Here is a 23,420-nt window from a genome sequence, read left to right on the forward strand (position 1 = left end):
CCTTCCTCTCCTTGATTTTTCCGATTCATCCTATCCAGATCTCCATGAATACCAACTAGACACCCTTGAGAAGCTTCAAAATTTTTGTATACGATTTATTTATGGATTACGTAAATTTGATCATATTTCTGAGTTTAGAACAAAATTAAACTGGCTCCCCGTTCGCTTCCGCCGGAATACTCACATTCTTCATCTCCTGTATTGTATTTTATTTCATCCTAAAACACCGTCCTATTTAAAAAACAACTTTAACTATCTTAGCTCTACTCACACTCTCACTCTTCGTTCTTCCAACCTTTTATTATTATGTACTCCTGTCCATCGGTCAAACTTTTATGACAACTCGTTTACTGTTCGTGCCATTCAGCTCTGGAACGCCTTGCCGGAAAGTATCCGACGTGCACAAACGCTTAGTTCTTTTAAGTCCCTATTGAAAGCTCATTATCTAGCCATGCAATAGTTGTATTAGTAATAATTTATGTATAATTATAATTTTTGTATATATTGTTATATATATATATATATATAGTAGTTTGTGTAGTGTATAATACAAGTATATTTATATAACTATGTGGTATCTATGTACAGTATATGTAGTTTATGTAGTATGTAGGCATTTTTTTTAAATATATTCTTTCTTTTATTCCTTTTTTGCGCTATCCTTATTCTTCTCACATTTCCTTTCCTACCAGGTTGCCTGGCAGAGATTGCTGTGTAGCAATAAGGCCGCCTATTGTGCAAAATTTTTGTACCTCACTAATTTGTACCAAATTTCCTATATTGTTTTGTACAATATAGGAAAGTGTTATAAATAAATAAATAAATAAATAAGGGCATAATCATAAAATTCTTCTATATGTGCTTACTTTAAATAATAAAATTACTCTTACAATCGGTTTAAGTTACTACAGCATGTTAAAAACTAAAAACTATAATTTCTGAACAAATTCGTATTTGATATCTCTCGATCTCTATCCATTTGATACATTTATTATAAAACATAAAAATATGAAAAAATATAAATAAAACAATAATGAACATTGTGTACTTAGTACTATGTTGTACAATATTCTTTCGATGTTGAAAAAGCAAATTCAAACATATTTTATAGTCTGTAACAATGACATCACTGAACTTTAGTTATCTATGGTTTTATCTAATCTGTGGATTGGCCGCTGTCGTTTTTGTACATTCGTAGCCAAGCGAAGCGAGTTTTGGAGATGTACGGGATTTGCACTCTGTTGAAATAATACGTCATCTCGTATTTTAAAGTGATTTCATTTACTCATTTGTAATTTGGATTACTAAATCTAATATATAAAAAGCCAGTAAGTAAATAATTTAGCTTCGGTGCAACGTTTTCTACCTTTGATTCGGATGCGTTGTTTGTACTGTGTAATGCAATACAAATGCATAATATAACCTATCTGCGCTTTGCATAAATCTGTGATACCATAGCCTTGTAATTGATGCAGATGCAGGCAATGTGGAAATAAAACGTTAACGCGATTATAGAAGCTACGAAAACGTCATCAGTGCGAAGCGTTCGGACTGCGTAAATTTGCCGCGCTCCAAATCTGTTTACTGACGCGTCCATTACAATATTGCAGACATAATGCCGGCGGCTCGGGGTGTTAAAAGGACGGCATCCAAATCGTCTGCTGCAGCAGCTTCAACGGGACCGAAAAATAAGAAAAAACGCGGAGGTGAGTTTACAAATGTAGCCATAGCACTTGTTTTCTTTACATTTCTACGACGTCAATGACCTGTCAAACCATGATGGCGGGAAATGCATCTCCTATACTTCGCTAAGATTGGCGCCTTTTTACATTTTAAGCGATTTGTTTACATTACAATAATCCTATAATTAGCACATTATGTATGAAGAGCTATTAAATGCCTCTAATGTATTATATATTATTATTTTGTTACGTAAGCGTCGGTTCTTAGTGGAATATTTTGAGGTTAGTCGAATTATCACCGCTTAGTTTAGGTACGTTCTATTTTTTGCCGATACTTTTGAGTATTTGCGTCCTTCGCAGTTATCAATACAAGTGCCTGTATCGATACTGAATGGAAACAAGAATATTTATCTTTATGTTCTTTAATAATTACGAATTGTAAGTTTGATCAAAACAATGCTATAATTATATATTTATGGAAAATACCATGTCGATGACCTTCGCCGTAATGTAATGGTTTAATGACACATTATAAAAAAAAACTATAATGCAATTATTATGTGAAAACATAAGTTTGTAAAATCTAATTTTCACGAATTAAACTTATATTTAATATATTAAATTATTATAATAAGACAAGAATAAAACTAATCATACAATTTGTTATTTAATTAGGTCTTGAGTAATTTTGCATATATCATGGTGATAACAGCTATAAACTAATAAATATAAAATTCACAATACTTACTTTTTTTTACTACACATAATGTAAAATTATAGTAATCCTAGAGAACATAATTAATAAAGAAGAATATACCTACTACAAAATAAAAACTTTCCATAATTTTGGAGATATCTTCTTTCTTCTTATATATAAAAATGAATCGCAAAATGTGTTGGTAAGCGCATAACTCGAGAACGGCTGAACCGATTTCGATAATTCTTTTTTTATTATATTCCTTGAAGTACGAGGATGGTTTTTATGTAGAGAAAACGTAAGTACCACGGGCGAAGCCGGGCCGGACCGCTAGTTGGTTATAAATTTTGATTTGAAGTTCGCTTTCTTTTTGACAATACATAGTTAAATTGTTCACACTTTAAAGTATTTATAATTGAAACAGTATTTTCTAGTTTACATTATCTATCTTATATTTAATATCTTATCACAGTACAATATAATGGATGAAATTTAAACAAAATACTTTTTGTCTACGATACTGACTTTATTATCCAAATATGTACTTTAAATTCACGACAACTGCATAATCCTAGACGAAATGTCCTTCATTTGACATCTAAGTCCTGTGCGACTCCCACAAGTTTAAGATTAATGTTCATTCTTAAAAAGGTATCTTGCACAAATAAAACTGATAATTTATTGAAAATTAGGTCATTTCCTAAATTAAATATAAGTAGGTATCTGTTGAATCATTTTTAAAGGACATTCGTAAACCGTGTCAACTTACTTTGGATGATTATCAAAAGTACTTATACACTACTAGTTGCGCAGCCTGGCTTCGCTTGTGTTACATTGTTGAAGATTGGTTGTACGAACTTGGCATTCATTATGGACTTATGTATAACAGTTTGCTGAAGATAATCACATGATCAAATGCATAGTTTACTATTCTATAAAGGACATACAGACAAACATTTATTATTATACATATACAGGGTGTCCCACTATTGGTATACTAAGCGCGAAGAGACTTGTAGTTTTGCATACACTGATCACGTAAAAAATACTTAAACAACAAAATTACGTCAAAAATTTTTTGCTAAATTTTTCCTGAAAGTCCATGTTTTCTTCTCTAGCTTCGCGCAGACGGCATATACCGCTTCTCTAATGTGAGCATTTTGTCTATGAAAACATAATATTAAACGATAGCTCATGTGCTGGTGACAAAGTTGGGCGGGTTGCTTGTTATGGGTGTACACATAGAGTTTTAAGAATTCATCTACTTGAAAAAAAAATGCGTCTGGAATTTTTTAAGTATTTTTTACGTACTTAGCGTATTCAAATCTATAACCTCCTTTGGGCTTAGTATACCAACAGTGGGACACCCTGTATATATATATATATTTATTAGATAATCTTGCTTATTACATCATGTGACTTGCAACTAACATATTATTAGTTTGAGTGTTAATATACGGAAAGTAAGCATTATGTGTTTATCACAAAGCATAATTGTTATTATACATAAACTACTTGTGCCTACAAGCACTGCTCCGTTCTTATTCATCTAAGCGTGATGATATATAGCCAATAGCCTTCCTCGATAAATGGGCTATCTAACACCGAAAGAATCTTTCAAATCGGGCCAGTAGTTCCTGAGATTAGCGCATTCAAACAAACAAACAAACAATTCAGCTTTATAATAGAAGTATAGACTTAAACAGAAATATTATTATCAAAGATGATAAAATATTACACAATCAATAAAAATACATATACACACATGATAACAAAACCTAACTAATAAATGACATTCGCACATTAAGTTTTCTATGTAACAAACTCCATATACAATAAAATTACTCTGTTATTTCCATCATGTATATTACATCATTACATAGTATAAAACAAAGTCGCTTTTTCTGTCCCTATGTCCCTTTGTATGCTTAAATCTTAAAAACTACGCAACGGATTTTGATGCGGTTTTTTTAATAGATAGAGTGATTTAAGAGGAAGGTTTTAGTATATAATTTATTAGGTTTTAGACCAAGCGGGCGAAGCCGCGGGCGGTAAGCTAGTCATGTATATTTTACAGATAGAGATATACATCTCAAATAATGTATGTAAAACATTTGTAATATATTATGTACGTCCATTATTTATCATGACTTGTGATTGTATAGGAGTTTAATTTTATCTAACCATGTTTACTAAACCATTTTCATTGTAATCTGAGTACATGACTTTACACTTCCATGAATAAAACATATTTGAAATTGTAGGAGGTTAGGGCATAAAATAATACACTTGATTCAATTTATCACTGTTTATTTTCACTATAATATACATGTGCACTGTTCACAAATCAAAATAAATTTAAAAAAGAAATAGGACTGAACAAATATTTACTGGTGGTGGTTATTTTATACTTTCAAAAAAAATCTAATGAGTGACTATACTCATAATAATTAATTAATTTTTGCATATAATTCCAACAGAAATAATTAATGTTATGAAGACATTTTCTATGGTAGTTCCCATTTATTTGAAAAATTACTCGAGTATAGTCACTCATTTGATTTTTAAAACTTTTTTCTATGAGAAATAAACATTTTTTATTATTATATTACTGATTATGAAGCTGTATTTAATTATCAAATGTGTTAGGGTTGGTACTAGTCTACCTGATAATAAATTGTAAATAAATAAAACTTTAAATACTATAAGATCTTTTCAAAAAACAATAAAACCATATCACGAACTAGCTGTGCCGCGCGGTTTCACCCGCGTGGCTCCGCTCCTGTTGGTCTTAGCGTGATGATATATAGCCTATAGCCTTCCTCGATAAATGGGCTATCTAACACCGAAAGAATTCAAATCGGACCAGTAGTTCCCGAGATTAGCGCGTTCAAACAAACTCTTCAGCTTTATAATATTAAGTATAGATTACAAAGTATTCCACCAAAATCACATAATCATATTATCATTTCAGCGATACAGCTAGAGATACCAAGCGCTCCGAAACGGCGTGGTTGTGTGCTCACATGTGGTCAAGGGGATGTGGGTCAATTGGGTTTGGGGGAAGATGTCATTGAGACTACCAAGTGAGTTATATAAATGTTGTTATATTAGAAGTCATAGGTTCGATTCTCACCCGGGGCAAATATTTGTGTGATGAACATAGATGTTTGCTCTGTGTCTGGGTGTTAATTATCTGTATAAGTAGTTATTTAAAATTATATATCAGATCAGATTGTGCCGTGTGTAAAAATTGTCCTGAAATATTTATATTTATTTATGTTCATTTATAGGAAATATACTTCAGGTGGAAATATAAAGAAAAATATTGTACTATTCCTTGGTAGGCATCAATTATGGAAGAAATAATGAGTTTTTTTTTTGTTTTATTACAAACATTGAATGTAATTCAATTTGCATTTTCATGAGTATTAAGAATATCTTTTGTTAAAATAGTTACTGTAGGCATTGGAGTGAATTCCACTTATATTTTCCCCATACTAATTATACTTTTAAAAAATATTTAGATAAAAAAATATTGCTCAAATATGTATATTTTCCTGCAGACAATTAACTGAATGTTGATAATTGTCTGCAGCTAGTTACAAAGGAACATAATGATTGCTACATATAGTATAGTTTATTTGTCATATAAAATTTAGAAGATGTAAAATATCATGTTTTTCATTAATTATTCCTTTTCTATACAGATTCAAGGTGGTATCGGCCTTGGGAAGTAAGATCGTTGATGCGTGCGCGGGAGGCATGCACACTATAGCACTCGATACGGATGGAAAGGTATGTTGTTTTATTAATCTTGCTACTTTTTAATGTGAAATATCATCATAATTGGTACATCATACATAAGGTACGTAAGGAAACATACATGGCAAGTAAACACACTAATTCAAAGTATAACAAATAAGCTGTAACGCGCGGTTTCACCCGCGTGGTTCCGCTCCTGTTGGTCTTAGCGTGATGATATATAGCCTTCCTCGATAAATGGGCTATCTAACACCGAAAAATTTTTTTAAATCGGACCAGTAGTTCCCGAGATTAGCGCGTTCAAACAAATAAACAAACTCTTCAGCCTTATAATATTAGTATAGATTTGTCTGTATCATTTGATAGCTACGAAACTAATTATTCAAACTAAAGAATTAAATCAAATCAAATCAAATTAAAGAATAGATCGAAATAAAGACTGGATTTTTAATGCTGTTTGTTTAATATCATGTTTAACCCAACCTTAGGAAAACAATATTTGTTAAAACCGTTCACTGTAAAGCATCAAGCGTCTTTAATAAATCGTTAAAATGGCTGATTGAAAGCGATGGACTATTTCTAAATATGTATGGCTCGCGTAAAATGAAACATAAGAAAAAAGCAACCAACTATTTATTATAGAAACATGAATTTAGAGTAATTATTTAGTGAATATTTCTATAGTTAGCTTACTTTTCTTTACATCTTTAGTACTAAAAGCAATTCACTGATATAGTATTTTGAATTATATCCATCCGTATTTTATGTCACTAACAAAAAAATTTAATTATATAGCTATTTGAAAATGTAAATGTTTGTCAATGTTGATTATATGGTAATTATTGTTGTAATTACCAATAATGTTATATTTAATGACTTTTTTGTGGAACTCATTTTGGTATTTAAAGTGAAAAATTTTTACTTTATATGATTTTTGTTTTTAATTTAATTAAATAATTGGGTTCACTACAATATAATGTTCATGTATGATAAAATAAATTTGTCAAAAACCTATTGATATATGCATTGAACAAAATATGTTCTTCTATGAAAAATATATTTAGAAATTTAGGGTAACGTAAAATTACTTGTCTTGAAGGCTAGATTGTTATTAATATACAAAGAAAAAAAATTAGTGTAAAAACTGATTATTTTTATTAACGTAAACCCCTTTTAATATGGATGATTTTGAAATTGATATTTTTGTTTTATGGCATTCAAATGTTTTATAAATATAAATTTATAAAGAATAGAAAAAATTCGATCACGAGGCGGTGTGTCCCTTAGACACATAAAACTGAAAAAATAGAATAAATTCGATCGCTCTGGCGGGTCACGAGTGGCTGGGTTGGTCAGGCATCCGCCCCGGAATGGCGCGAAAGGATGCGGGTTCGAGTCCCGCTGAGTGATCAAATATTTTCTATTCTTTATTAATTTATATGGATGATTTTCTTGAAATAAATGAATTATTATTAACAGGTGTGGACGTTCGGTTGCAACGACGAGGGAGCCCTAGGGCGCCCGACCACCAACGAGCAGGAGGAAGGGACTCCGGCCCCCGTGAAGCTCCCCGCTGCTGCTGTCAAGATATCCGCTGGGGACTCGCACTCCGCAGCCCTATTGGAGACCGGGGATGTATACGCTTGGGGATCTTTTAGGGTGAGATATTGTTAATTGTACATAATGAAGACTTTTTATCAAGAAAATATACATATTATACAGGAGGGTGCGTTTAAGGTGAAGTAAAAATTATACAATTATTGATTTTGTAAAAAAATATAGTATCGAGTTTCAATTTAACTCGAACTTAACTTTAAAAATTGATTATGTACAATATTAATGTGGCTTTGTATATAAATTTAAGCAAAGCCGCGACCAGAAGCCAGAAGGTAGTTAAAAAAATCATTTATTACAAGTACACAAGTTTAGAAATAAAACAAATTTTCTTTCCACAACTTTATTAAAATTAAAAAACTTTATTAAAAAAAGCCGGGTTGCACTGGGGGAGTGCCGGCAGAAGTGAAAACTTGATTATTAACGTTGAGCATGTTTGATATTTTGCAATGGTATCCGTCTTACGCTTTTTCGATCACGTCACGTGTCCTGACGCGAGTTTAACATTTTATACCCATTACAGAAAAAGTGCTCAACGCCGCTAAAGAAGTATTCACTTCAAAAAAATATAAACCTAATATGTTACACTTAAATAATATTACAATTTAATATTTTCAGGACTCCCACGGCAGCATGGGTCTCGTAGTTCGAGCTCGTGAAGGCAAAGCGTGTAAAGAACCGCAAAAATTGACGATACCGGAAACAGCTGTGTCCATAGCTTCCGGCGGCGACCATCTTGTCGTTTTGTCTGTGAGTTTGTCTTTTTATTTTATGAGAGCTTCAAAGGAAATGATCATGGGAATGTCATTTTTCACCATGATAAAAAGTAAGTGCTAATTTTCTTCATACACAAAAAAAGCATATAAATTCAGCATGCACAATGTGCATTCTGAATTTATATGTACATAAAAATACTTTAATCATTACTATGTTAATTATTATCTGAATATGTACCTTTTTCCCTTTTCCTTTCCAAAAAAGTATGCAACTTTTTTGTCACATAATGCAACATCAATACAGCACTTGAGCTACGGCTTAAAAAATAGTGATGAAAACACTGGCCAATTTATTTTTCCTTAAATTACAGATGAATAATGAATAAAAGTTATACGACATATAGTTTATATATTTGGGGAAACTAAAGCTTGTGTTGGTTCAAATCTGAGTTACAGCCTTTAGAATCCCCTCTCTGCGAACTTTTACTGCGTATAAATGAATTCTATTCTATTCTACTACACACAAATTTTAAATAAAATAATTTTAATACTAATTTTCTAGGTAACGGGAGCAGTATACACAATGGGTTGCGGTGAGCAAGGGCAATTGGGCAGATTGGCTCAAAGATCGGCCAGTAGAGATGCGAGACAGGGATTTAGTGAGTATTTTAATATTAATTATGTAATATAATCATCATCATCATTATCAACCTACAATTTGTACTATCTATACTAATCTACACTAATGTTATAAAGAGGAAAGGTTTGTACGTATGTATGTATGTATGGTTTTCACGCATAAACTACTGGACCGATTTTGATGAAATTTGGCACAAATAATCCTTAGACCCTGAGAAAGAACATAGGCTACCTTTTGTTGCGAAATATGTACCACGGGCGAAGCCGGGGCGGACCGCTAGTATAATATACATAATGTGATAAATTATTTGCTCAACAAATCAATTAAAATTTAATCAATCGAAAAAGCTTGAGCTTTGAACATGCTCATTTATTGGTCATCAAGCAATGATAATGAATATTGACAATATTTTTAGTTTTTATACACAATGTCAAATAAAAATAAAAAAATAGTGCAGAGTCCTTCCATCTGTATAATTGAAACATCGTAATATGGAAATGAACAGTGCTTTCATATCCCCATCCATGGTATTATTAAACGTTTAACGCAACCTTGTTGAAATTAAGTTGTTGATTGATTGAAATTACTTCAAAAATTAATTGAATTTTGGGTCTAAAAATCGTTTTTAGCATCAGGTTACATTAGCAGTCTAAAAGTAAACTACTGCCATTGTAAAGCGGTAGTGTCCCAATTCTGGGCCACCACGCTACATTCTAACTTCATATGTATTCTCACCCACTGTTTGCAAAATAAAATTAAGGTGCACATTATATTTTTTTCTCTACCTATGCTACAAATTACATTTCCCGCAGCCGGAGGCTCCAAAAGAAAACTCAGATTTACTTAGAAACTACATTTAATGACTAAAGTGAGACTTTACACCCATGTCTGCACGATGCAGACCGGAGTTAAAGAATGAATTTATACATTTTAATAATTATAAAGACGTAAGCATGGATGCTAACTCAGGGAAATCGGACTAACATTCTATTCCCGTGCGAACGGTGTATTCAGCAGTTTCGTATGAAGGCAGGGCCGTAACTTACATAAACACACTTTCATAATTATATGTATCATTTAATAATGAATCATTGCATCTGTACAGTCACGTGGTCTCCTCCGAAAATCAGTGCAGCAATACATTTTAAATAATGGTTGCTGCTTTGCTGACGGGGAGTCCTTTTTGCCTCCATTACTATCTTTTTTTTTTCTGTTTTGTGTATTATATTACTAAGAGTTACATGTTGGCAAATAAAACGCTTTCTATTTCTATATGCATAAATATTGTATTATGTGTGTATGTGATTCGTGTTCTATGTGATGATAATTCTACGTGATGATGATGATGATGCTCTTCATCACCAGGTGCCCTGCTGGTGCCATCGAAGGTGACCCTCAAAGCTGTAGTGTCCCACATTTGGGCGGGATACCACGCTACATTTGCATTGGACGCGAATACTGATAAAATGTTCGCTTGGGGGCTCAATAATTATGGGCAGCTCGGTAAGATGTTTTTTCTAAGTATGAGTTATTTTTTGACGTGACAACGTCTTATAATTCGATAGCCGGCTGCACGCACGACAAAACATGACTCATGCGGCGTTACCTCGCTCTGAGGCGTTCCATGTAAGGCTTGAAGTGCGAGCGAGAGCGCGGAACGAGCGACAAAGAAGCACAATCGGACGTTGTCACGTTCAACTATCGTCAGTAAACCGACTTTACAGACAACCAATTTTTTTTTATTCGTTTATATCTCCTTGAAAGTGGATAATTGTATTTATAAGAAATTATATGGTACTGCTTGCGCAAAATATGTTAAAGTTTAAATTATGGAAAAGTAAATCATATTTATGTGTATAAATTTATCTGCCTATTTTTTATTTTATGTGGATATATTTTGTGTTTAGCTATCTGTCAAGTGTCAATTGTAAAATTATTCATATACATTGAAATAAAACTGAATATACTATCTAGCTTCTAGTTAACCCCCGTGGGTTAACTGTGGTGTCCGTACACTACAATACCCTATATAGTGCATTGGGGGAATTTCGGATGAGGGGTAATTTCAGAAAATTGTGAATACCACTATTAGAGCATCGCTTTATCGTATCGCGAAGGAAGGGCATGAAGATATATATAGGTTTGATATTAATAGCATACATATTTGCTTAATCTATCGATAGTTACGTATTAATTTAACATATACGTATTTACCCCGTGGCCGGAATTTCCCCTAATGCACCTTAGTAAAAATAACAGTGATTTTATCAGTGATAAAACCGGTTCTAATAAATTTTTGGTTAATACAGGTGTAACAGGCGAGAAACGCCGCGTGGCACTATACTCTCCTGCGGAATGCGATGCTTTCCCACCTTCAGCGAGCGCAGTGGCCGCGGGACAACACCACTCGCTTGCGATGGACGCCGCGGGGAAAGTTTATAGCGTGGGACGCTGTGAATATGGGAGGTGGGTAGTCGGAAAGTACAAAAAAATGGGAAAAAATCTGTAAAAATTGGGAAAAAATCACGAAAATTGGGTGAAAAATACAAAAAACATGAAAAAAGTGTGATTTTTTTGTGAAAAAATTGGTAGGGAGATGGATAAAATACACTTAGAGGTGAATAGAAAAATGGTGTAAAATTTTTCCGAAGTGGTTATAACTGCTAGCCAGTTTCATATGTATACAGGGTGTAATCGTTAAGTGTGCACAGGCGATTATTCCGTAACTATTACAGATATCAAAAAACTTTAAACTGATATCGAGAGTACTTAACCTAATGAGTAAAATGGCCATAATAAATTTTTAAAAATAATACGAGAAATATCTAAAAAATTAACTTTAAACCCTCCCATACATTTAGTATGAGATATGAATATCCCATGTACATGGGTTGATCCAAAAGTAATGATAATCAATATTAAACAAGGTCATTACAGTTAAAATAATTATGTATTTCTCTAGATAGTCTTCTAACTAGATAATATACTTCGATATTTTTTTTCCTTAACTTAGAAAAAAAAAAAACTTTGACTTCATCTACAAAAACCCCTCAAAATCGGCCATCACTTCGCTGTCGTCTTAAAATTTCTTGTATCGACGGTGTTTCTTGTGCCGAGGTAAGAGATAGAATTAACTAGGAGCTAGATCTTACAAACAGGGTGGGTGTTTAAGCATTTTCAATGCCGATTTTTGATTGGCAGCCATCGCAACTGACGCTTTGTGATCTGGTGCGTTGTCTTGGTGAACCAACATTCAAGACTGAAGTTTGCCATGTCTCTTTTTCTTACTAACCTACCCGCAATCTTTTAATTTGGTATGTGTAGTAAGAGCCCTGTGTAGTAGTGGCTACCTTCTTAAAATATTCCACATTTCTTCAGCGTCCCAAAAAACTACGGCTTTAATCTATCCCACTAATTTTCACTTTGAAAATCTTCACCGTCACTTTGGAAGCTCGCATCCAGGCCATTGATTGTTTCTTGGTTTCAGCATAAACATGGTGAACCCAGGTAACGCCCATGGTCACAAATCGTGACAAAAAATTTTCCTGATCTCATTAAAAATTTAGAAATTCACCCTCTAAATGTCGAATCGTTGTTTCTTCTTTTCGTCGGGAAACATTCTGGCTCGCACTGTTCACATTAAAATTAATGTTAATACTTGGAAACGTGGCCTGTAGATATATTTTTTTTGTGATAACTTAGTGATTACATGAGCAAGCATAAAACATTTATTTTATATTTTTATGTGCACAGGAAATACCCAATTATCATTACTTTTGGATCAACCTATACATTTAATATGAAAGATTTTAGCTTTTTTTTTTGTTTTTTTGGTTTTCTGCTTTAATTACTTCGCAAATTTGGAGGGAAGTTCATTTAGAAACTGTAAATAGACCTCCTCATTGTATTGCACAATAAGGACGTCACTTCGAAAATCTACTATGAATACAAAATGTATGGGAAATAAATTGTATGGGAGCGTTTAATGTAACATTTTTGGTTATTTCTCGTTTTATTTTTAAAAAATTATTATGGCCATTTTACTCATTAGGTTAAGTACTTTCGATATCAGTTTAAAATTTTTTGATATCTGCAATAGTTACGGAATAATCGCTTGTGCACACTTAACGATTACACCCTGTATATGAATAATATGTTATATTTCTTTTTATTTACTCCTACCAAATACATGCAAAATGAATACTATTTCAATAATAATATTATCTTCTACATACAAATCTTTCCATACCTACCTACATACATACATACGTTTTTCCATACATTACAGACTAGGCCTCGGTGACAGATCGACAGACGCAGAAACATTGGAGCCAATACCGAAGCTACAAAATAAGAAGTGCGTCAGTATAGCCGCCGGTACGAGCAACTCTTTTGCGGTCACTGATGCCGGTATGTTTTTATTTTAAATATTATTTATTTAGGGCCGATTTTTCAATGCTTGGATAAAACTTATCCGTCCAATAAAGTATTACACGATAATATTAAAATGTCACGTAAACTGTCAAATACGGGCAATTAGAATACGTTTTTAAAATGGTAGTTTTATACATTATTCGACGAATAAGTTTTATCCAAGCATTGAAAAATCGGCCCTTATTAGTATGGGGAATATGATTTTTGATAATTTTTGCGTGTACAATAAAACATGCTATGTGATATAGCAAGATTTATTTTACAAGAACAAAATTTTGAATTCTTCCTAAATATCTAAAAAAAAGTCAAAAGAATAGAAAAAGTTAAAATTCTTCAATAAATTACACTAGTTGAAGCATCACTTGTATTAAAAGTTGGCTATGTGCATATGTAGGATAAAGTACAGTGATGTACTAAATAATTATAATTATAGAAAACTAGATTTCCGCCCGCGGCTTCGCCCGCGTTTTCACATCAAACCCGCATAGTTTACGTTCCCGTGGGATTACCGGGATAAAACCTATCCTATGTGTTAATCCAAGTTACACTCTATATGTGTGCTAAATTTCATTGTAATCGGTTCAGTAGTATTTGCGTGAAAGAGTAACAAACACACACTCATCCTCACAAACTTTCGCATTTATAATATTAGTAGGACATCTCATAAAATCTGCATACATCCACATATTTAAAAAAAAATCTGCCTTTATCATATTTGATTTAAATAATCGGCAGATTGACTGCCAGTCACAATTTATATCATTATAAAATGCTATATAGTATATTGTCTATTCTTATGAGACACTATTTTTGTTTCTTTTGAAGTGAAACTTCTTTATCGGGGTTGGAAAAAAATTTAGTGTAACATTTTTCCGTTACGCGCCATCTTGTTTTTATCCCTTACACGCGTGATTCCACGTATTTCTGTAAAGTTGCATATAGTAAATTATTTTTTGAAAAATAAGGTCATAAAGAAGTTTCACTTCTTAAGTGTGTACACTAGTACACGCACACATTTTTTTTATGATTATCATTATCATCTATACTCTAAAGGATATTTCGTTTTTTTTTCCCAGGCGAAGTGCTAGCCTGGGGCATGGGCAGCGAGGGCCAACTCGGCACCGGGTCTACATCAGACGCGATCGAACCCACTGCCTCCGTGTGCGTGGGGCTGGGCAACACCACCACACCGCTGCGGATATCGGCCGGCGGGCAACACAGCGTGCTGTTTGTGGTGAGATTGTAGCGCTCTAGTAGCTGGGGAGTACATCGGACATCGAACCCACTGCCTCCGTGTGCGTGGGGCTGGGCAACACCACCACACCGCTGCGGATATCGGCCGGCGGGCAACACAGCGTGCTGTTTGTGGTGAGATTGTAGCGCTCTAGTAGCTGGGGAGTACATCGGACATCGAACCCACTGCCTCCGTGTGCGTGGGGCTGGGCAACACCACCACACCGCTGCGGATATCGGCCGGCGGGCAACACAGCGTGCTGTTTGTGGTGAGATTGTAGCGCTCTAGTAGCTGGGGAGTACATCGGACATCGAACCCACTGCCTCCGTGTGCGTGGGGCTGGGCAACACCACCACACCGCTGCGGATATCGGCCGGCGGGCAACACAGCGTGCTGTTTGTGGTGAGATTGTAGCGCTCTAGTAGCTGGGGAGTACATCGGACATCGAACCCACTGCCTCCGTGTGCGTGGGGCTGGGCAACACCACCACACCGCTGCGGATATCGGCCGGCGGGCAACACAGCGTGCTGTTTGTGGTGAGATTGTAGCGCTCTAGTAGCTGGGGAGTACATCGGACATCGAACCCACTGCCTCCTTGTGACTCTAGGTCTACAAAACCGTAAATTCGTACTAGTAAACGAAGAAAAATATGGAAAAAGAGCGTGTGCCGAGCACACGTGTCAGAAGTGAAACTTCTTTGGCAAGATTCAAAGATACCAAAATCTGTGATGGTATTGCCATGACGTGACTGAAATTTTACTCTCAACGCGCCTAAAGAAGTTTCACTTCAACAATAACAGACTATAATTATTGTAGTGTACAATTTAATAATATTCATACATTATATGAACAGCTATAAGGTACCTTTTATGAATAAAATAAAAAATAAATAATAACATTGTACTGAAGACAAGCCGAATTACTAACTATCGAATTACAAGTATAGCACAAAGAAAGTTCACACGGTAACTTGTATACAGGGTGTAATCGTTAAGTGTGCACAGGCAGATATTTCTCGTTTTATTTTGTAAAAAAATTTATGGCCATTTTACTCATTAGTTTAAGTACTTTCGATATCAGTTTAAAGTTTTTTGATATCTGTATTAGTTACGAAATAATCGCCTGTGCACACTTAACGATTACACCCTGTATAAACAATTTGTGCGCTATGCATGGATAGTCACATAAAGTGTCACACAGTGGGTCGCATAAAAAAAAGTGAAGTCCCGTGTCCCCAAGTGGGGTAAGGGACAGATGCATTATACATCTGTTTCACTGATCGATTTTCTTTAGGGACAAGTAGGTGATCAGCCTTCTGTGTCCTGCCAGACCGAGACATTTTTTTTGTCTTGGTCTCCGCCGGAAATCAAACCCAGGACCCCTCGGTAGTACCCTCACGCGTCAACCACTGTACCTAGAAGGCGGTCTCTGGGTCGCATAGGTTAAATATTAATTACATACGAATAAATAAATTTATAATTTATAATAATAAATATAAATTTATGTAATTATTGAAATATAACCTTTACATAGTTATTTCTTCTTTTATTACACCCGCATATAACAAGCCTCGACAATATAAATATATTTATTTATATATTTATTATTTGTGACATAATTAATAATTATTTATATTCATTTATTATAAATTATATTCAATATTAACGCAAAATGTACCTAAATGTAATGCACCATCAGTGAAAAATATTAAATATGTAATCCTTATAGTTTTTCGGGTTGTCTGGCAGGAGTAGCATACAGCGATAAGACCGGCCTCTATACATATTGTAACTTGTATCGCTATTATTTTGTAATCCTGTATTTTTGAAGTGAAACTTCTTTATCGGGGTTGGACAAAAATTTAGTGTAACATTTTTGCGTTACGCCGTACGCGTGACATTTTTGCGTTACGCCGTACGCGTGACATTTTTGCGTTACGCCATACTCGTGACATTTTTAAGGTCATAAAGAAGTTTCACTTCTTACGTGTGTACTCTAGTACACGCATACATTTTTTTTGTTAAAGAATTTTTCATTCATTCATTCATTCTATTTCCTTCCAGGAGGATAAATCGCCGCAAAAAGAGAAAACACCGCAACCGGAAGAGGAAGTGACACCGTCGGATATAGAAATGGCGGACAAACCGAAGGCTAAAAAGGCGAAACAAGAGCAAGATGAACATATATCGTCGACCAGTTCGCAGAGCGAGGCTAAAGTTGATGTAAGTATTTGAGTTGGACTCAAATTTGAGTTTGAGTCAAAAAATTGAGTTTGATTAATGTTTAGTAAACTATAAACTTACCATGATAAACTATTATTATAGTCCTTTCCACCTAAGATGATTTCTGTGACACATCGATTTTTGACACGTGTAGAGATGTCGGTTACTGAAATCGTATCAATTGTTTCCGATAATCGATAATATTCTATATGGAAATGAAATCGATTTGAATAAAGTACCAAAATTAGTTTTTTCGGCATTTCGCCAACAATTAACTAAGGAAACTTAGCAAACAACAGCAACAAAAAGTCAACAATAACAATTAGTAACAATAACAGAATACCACGTAAGGTATCAATATAAAAATGCAACTTGTATACATTCTTGTATATACAAGGCTGACGGACTCGTAGAGACGATTGACGCGATTGACAAACGATCACAAGATGGGCGCCGATTATATGATTTTCCAACTCTATGATTTTTCAACGATCCATTTCATGTACACGAATTGCGTAGGTATTATATTTTTGTGTTATTTTATTTTATTTTTCATTATATTAAACTAATCAATACTGTTTTTTATTTATAAGCTTACAATGTTTCATTTTTATATTTTTGGTAATAATGCCGCCATAAAATAAAAATATTATGCACTAAAATTATTTTGACTTTTTAAACATAAAATACGTAATTCGGAACACGATGAAGTGTCACAGGAATCATCCTAGGTGAAAAGGACTATAGTTAGACTCAAGTATATGTGAACTATGAAATCGTCATACTCAGATGTTACTATTAAAATTGAGTTAAACTCAAGTATATTGAAAGTATCACTCACTATGCTAAACTCAAGAAATTGAGATAATCTCGGGTACATTTAATCATAATTTTACCATACTTAAGTGATAGGTAATTTTTCCACTCAACAATCTTGAAAATCAATTTTTAATATTGATGGTCTTACCACAAAACAATTTAAACACAGTCTAACTTTAAACCAGGGATCTGTCACTTTAATAGTTGTCTATGTGACATACGACAAAACCAACCAGATTAAAGAGAACCCGTGCTTAAAGTTTAACACTATCTAAAGTTTTTTGTGGTAAGACAGTTAAAGTTTAAACCCTAACTAAAAAATATGTTTTTTATCTAAGATCTCTATGAATAACACGTTTTGGGTTAAATTTTAGAATTTCAGGATTTTAGGGCTGATTTTTCAATGCTTGGATAAAACTTATCCGTCGAATAAAGTATTACACGATAATATTAAAATGTTACGTAAACTGTCAAATACGAGCAATTAGAATACGTTTTTAAAATGGTAGTTTTATACAAGCATTGAAAAATCGGTCCTAAGCTGCTTAAGAATATTCTCTTTGTATATTCTTCATTATTTTTATTTTTTGTTTCTTCATATCTTTTAATTGAATGATGAACAGAAATTGATAAAATCATGCTATATAGGGCGCTAAAAGAAAGGTGGTGAACAGTTCCAGCTCTACGAATAAGAAAATTAAGAAACAGAAGAAATAGGTTTCTTTATATTTCTTTTTTTTTATGTTTATTTTCTTTTAAAGCAGATGATTTTCCCTTTAAAAAGAGCGTGTGTGCCGAGCACACGTGTTAGAAGTGAAACTTCTTTGGCAAGATTCAAAGATACCAAAATCGTCGCCTTGCTCCATGACGTGACGATATTGTCATGACGCGACATTGAAATTTTACTCTCAACGCGCCTAAAGAAGGTTCACTTCAAAAAAATAATATAATTAAATCATCTGCTTTGTGGGAATTTGGTTTTAAAAATTAGAAGGGAACGAGTCATGTGGTTGTTTTTTTATTTTATTTTCAAAGCATTCATATGCATTTCTTTATTAAAAAAATATAAATTTTACAATTAAAATGTATTATTTGCATAAAAAATGTAGCAAACATAATTACATAGGTAACAAACTAATATTATTCAAAAAAATATGTAGTAGTTTAGTTCAGTTATAAAAAAATGGTGGTGGTTTAGTTTAATTTAAAAAAGTAACTACGGGTTTTATAGTTTGTGATGTCTTGCATCATTGTAGTTTTAATTCATATACTGGTATTTTTAAACGTAAAAGTTGAGCCCAAAAAAATAATATTTTATTTAAAAATATTGGTATATGGTGTAATAAGTATAGTATAGTTCTAGTATATAATATAGTAGAGCCATTTTAATAGGCAACATTTGACAGTTCAACAAAATTCAACAATGTAGCCTAGTAACGACGACATAGAATAACATGATATTTCGTTTCGTTAGAACTGCACATTTGCTGAACTTTTTTCAATTACGATTACATATTTATAATAATAATCACCGATACAAACCATTCTAAACATAATAAACAAGTTCGATTGACAAATGTTTCAAGTCCGTATCGATTAATTCACTTAAATCGATGTTTTTAAGCAGGTTAGCTCTCTTCGAAGATAAAATTGATAGACGTCAAATGTTGCCTATTAAATTGGCTCGACTGTAGTATGTAGTATCTAGTATGTTTTAGTAGCAAACTAATGTTATTTCAAATGTCTAATTTAATAAATATCACTTTCAGAAAATTAACGGAGACGAGAAGAAAGAGACACCTATGGAAGTTGACGAAACTGGTAAGTTTTATTACTAATTACTTAATTATTATCATTATTACTTATAAATTTGATAAAATACTTTTTGTTGTTGGTCCTAAAGTGAATATGAGTTTATTATACGGCTATTGCTACTTATTGCCAAAAAATGACATAATGGTGTATATCTATTGGACTATTAAATTAATAAGTCAAATTAAAAAAAATACTTCATTTAAGTTTTTATTTAAACTCTGGATAATAATTGGAGATAATGATTGATGTGTGTATAAATTCAAATTCGTCCATTATCCAGTATAAGTAAAAAAAATTAAAAAGTAAAAGCACTTTATTGTACAATGCACACAAAAATAACATTTACAAAAATAGTATCTAAAACAAAATGTACAATTTTATTTTAAGTTTTACCAAGATGCAAATCAAACAACTGTTAACCATTAAACATTACATTCACAGATAAATCTGACAAATCACAAGACGACAACAAACAGACAGACGAACAGAGCGCGGAAGAAGTGTCCGAGCAGGGATCCAAACCCGAGACCATGGACACATCGAGCCAAGGCACCGTTGACAGCGAACCAGATAAAGTGGAAAGTGTCCAAAGTGTCGACAGTGTCGAAAGTGTCAAAAGTGTCAGTGCGGAAAGTGTCAAAAGTGTCAGTGCGGAAAGTGTAAAAAGTGTCAGTGCGGAAAAAAGTGCGGAAATCAGTGAAAATCCCGAGTTGAACGGGACGGAGGCTGTTGACACTGCGTGATATTTTCGTAAGTTTAGTTATATGTTTGAATAACTTAATAAGTTCGTACTTAGTCGAGTTGGGCTTACTATTGTAAGTGTCAGATGCATAATGTTTTCTTGTTGACTGCGTTCGTCTGTATGTCGTTGGGAAGCCACAAAATCGATGGTCCGGTGTAAATAAGCGATGAGTGAGATAGATTTCTATATCATCTATTTATATATTTGTAAATAATGTCGACGTAAGTGAGAGCTTGCTTCGTATATTTTAATATAAACAACCTGTAATTCCTGTGTAAAAATATCATATAATTGTGTAAGATTTGATTTGCGGTGAAAAAAACGTTAGGTATAAAATGTTTCATGACGTAATATTGGGTTTAATTGCAGATATTTTTAAGTTATGTTTTTGAAATATGTATTGAAAATTAAATGTATAAGTAAATTTTAAAGGATAAACTTAAGTTTGGAACCAAATGTAAAACCTAGTATATTAATTTATTTATCTTTAAAATTCTAAGCATTTGTAAAAAAACTGCTGCAAAATGTATTTTTATTTTTATTTTTTGTGTATGTATGTCAGAAAATAAATGGTATCTTGGCAGAATGTTTGCCGGACCAGTTAGTTACAAATTAAAAATATTTGCAATTAAACTCAATAACTGTCATGATAAAAATTCAAAAATTGATTAAAAATATTTGCCTACAAAATTTGGCCTGCAAAGAGAATCCCAGAATATTTTTAAGATTACAATTTTGGTGGTAAAAGCATTTATTTTATATATTTGTTAAGATTTACATGTAATGTCGTCAATTCTATTCATGTCACATACAATTCTGATGTCAAAACATAGATTTTCTGTAAAATAACCTATAAGTAATTACACCATAGACAAATTTTTCCCTCTCTCAATAATAGATTATAGACTTATTAAGTTATTTAAACATAAAAATATTTATAATTCAATTTGAATTGGAGTTTGCGTTAAGTTTACTTTAGTTTTGACATACTTTTGTACTAAAGAATTATTTAATACTAGGTTTATTTAACTGTTACTAATATCTGACATTAAATTATTAATATTGACTCTATATTAATTAATTATTTCATAAAAAATATCTGGTTCCGACTGCTGATGAAATTGACTTGAATAATATTTATTAAAAACTAAAATCCGTTTTATTTATTCCAACCCTATATATAAAACTTGTATTAGTCGTAAAATATGTCGAAAATAATGTGAATTTAACAATGAAAAACATAAAATGCCTGTAATATAAAATATTTTTACATGCGTTTAAAAGTTTTCAACTTACCAAGTTGATTTGTTCGAGGCCCATCATGAGTTCCCTAACTTTAAGTTAACATAAGTAAATGGTTGTTATACTTGCGTATTTTTATTGTACGGACCTCGACAGCGCTCAAATGCGGTCACGATTACATAATTTATTATATATTTTTCGTAAAAAAAATATTTTTTGACTGATTATTTTTCTATGTATTATAATTGAGCTAAATGACAATATATATATTCTAAAAATGTTTAGGCATACATGTCTTTGTCTAAAATAATATGAAAGCATTAAAAAATGCACATTTTTAGTATCAATTATCTTTAAATGGTGGCCAAAAAACGTCTTGAGTTTTTTCTTATAAAATCGCTTTGTAAATGCAAATTATATTATGTTCGTGGCCGTAAGTGTAGTTACATTATGTAACGGACTTTAGGTGAGGTTGTTAGGTTTTATGGTTAATAAATAAATAAATTAAATATAAGCGAATATAGTATGTTGTAAGCGTGGATAGTATGTTACGTGTTAGTTTAGTATTTTTTGTTCTATCGCTATTATTCTATAAAACCATCGACATAATATATTATCTGTTTAATTTTTTTCGTTTTTTATCTGCATTTCAAATTTAAATTTGAAATAAATCAAATTGCGTTTATGGAATGATAGCGATACGACTGAACCCTTAGTATTTTGTTGAAAATATCTTTATTTTATATAGAAGAAATGTTTTCTCCTGTGCATGATTCTAAAAAGTACAAAACGTACGTCTCTGTCACGCAATGCTATATTTCTTAATTGTTAAAATATGATTATAGTGTATTGTGTTTTATAATAAAATTGTAGTGTAAATTTGTGTTTTATTTCGATTATTTTTTACTTACACACCGCCTTACACACCCATTTTCATATACATACAAAATTGACCTGAATATAAGCATCAACAGATCTACTAATATATACTCTGAATTTAAAACTATTCGTGTTACTTTCACGAGTGCATAATATTATGTAATAAAAAAGATATTTTATGGACTACTACTACTACTACTACTACTACTACTAAGTACTAGGTACTGATTTTGAAATATTTTTTTTTAAACCATGAACACTGCCGAGTTACAGTTAGCTGACGAATCGAGCTATTTCATTTATCAGTATCATCATAAATCATAATATATATCTGGCGAGTAGCGAGTACAATGGTAGAGAAAAAAGTAAAAAAAACGCTACCGATCCGATTCCGCAAAATCGTCAAAATCGAGTTTAAACTTTACCTGAAAGTTGATAAAACTTAAAAGCGTGTTAAAACGTAAAACTTAAAACTAATGTTCAAACTTCAAGGAACCGACGAAGACGTGCGTGTGCTAATGCTATAATATTATTTTTACCTACCATGAAGCAAAAGAATCTGAACATGGCTTTTTTTTAGAAACACGCTTTAACGATTTTTATCTGGCTAATTTGCTACCTACGTTTAGACACAAATTAGAAACTCGGTTTAGATCGTGGTTGGAAAAAGAGCGATATTTTTGTGTCCCATAGTAACATTACTGTGACGCACGCACGTAGATTGGTAATTTTTCAGTCTTGATATTGTAAATACTGACTCCCAAGTTTTGTAATCGACATTTTGAAGTCATTAAAAAATTCATCGGTAGGTACCTATGCTGACGCCGCAACTAAATGAAAAAAGAAAAATTCAGGTAATAAATTTTTCAAATTCGTCAAATCAACATATTTTATCTTTGCTATCGCTATTAATCTACCA

At 32.7% G+C, this 23,420-nt stretch overlaps 1 protein-coding gene and 1 long non-coding RNA gene across 2 annotated transcripts in view; one reads left to right on the forward strand and one right to left on the reverse strand.

Moving 5' to 3' along the window:
- Positions 1-23,420, reverse strand: part of LOC149476629 (uncharacterized) — a 444,465-nt gene that overhangs the window by 367,811 nt on the left and 53,234 nt on the right. The gene's annotated exons all lie outside the window — the stretch shown is intronic.
- LOC149476639 (regulator of chromosome condensation-like) lies at positions 1,178-22,501 on the forward strand. Its single transcript, XM_089711945.1, has 14 exons — positions 1,178-1,328; positions 1,611-1,706; positions 5,354-5,465; positions 6,090-6,177; positions 7,624-7,803; positions 8,377-8,508; positions 9,037-9,133; positions 10,480-10,617; positions 11,424-11,580; positions 13,403-13,524; positions 14,625-14,782; positions 16,846-17,004; positions 19,593-19,644; positions 20,080-22,501. The coding sequence occupies exons 2-14, from the start codon at positions 1,616-1,618 to the stop codon at positions 20,379-20,381; spliced, it is 1,788 nt and encodes a 595-aa protein (XP_089568071.1). The 5' UTR covers positions 1,178-1,328; positions 1,611-1,615; the 3' UTR covers positions 20,382-22,501.

This window comes from Colias philodice, chromosome 27 (genome assembly GCF_061535455.1).
Source record: "Colias philodice isolate Cphi_HAF_F1 chromosome 27, ilColPhil1 Martin Lab GWU primary, whole genome shotgun sequence".
Lineage (NCBI taxonomy): Eukaryota > Metazoa > Arthropoda > Insecta > Lepidoptera > Pieridae > Colias > Colias philodice.

Bases quoted from the DNA above. Each gene is read 5' to 3' on its own strand.
- LOC149476639 (XM_089711945.1), top strand. From the start codon at position 1,616: ATGCCGGCGGCTCGGGGTGTTAAAAGGACGGCATCCAAATCGTCTGCT. The intron at 11,581-13,402 runs GTGGGTAGTCGG...CATACATTACAG, and splicing joins GGACGCTGTGAATATGGGAG to ACTAGGCCTCGGTGACAGAT. The intron at 19,645-20,079 runs GTAAGTTTTATT...TTACATTCACAG, and splicing joins TATGGAAGTTGACGAAACTG to ATAAATCTGACAAATCACAA.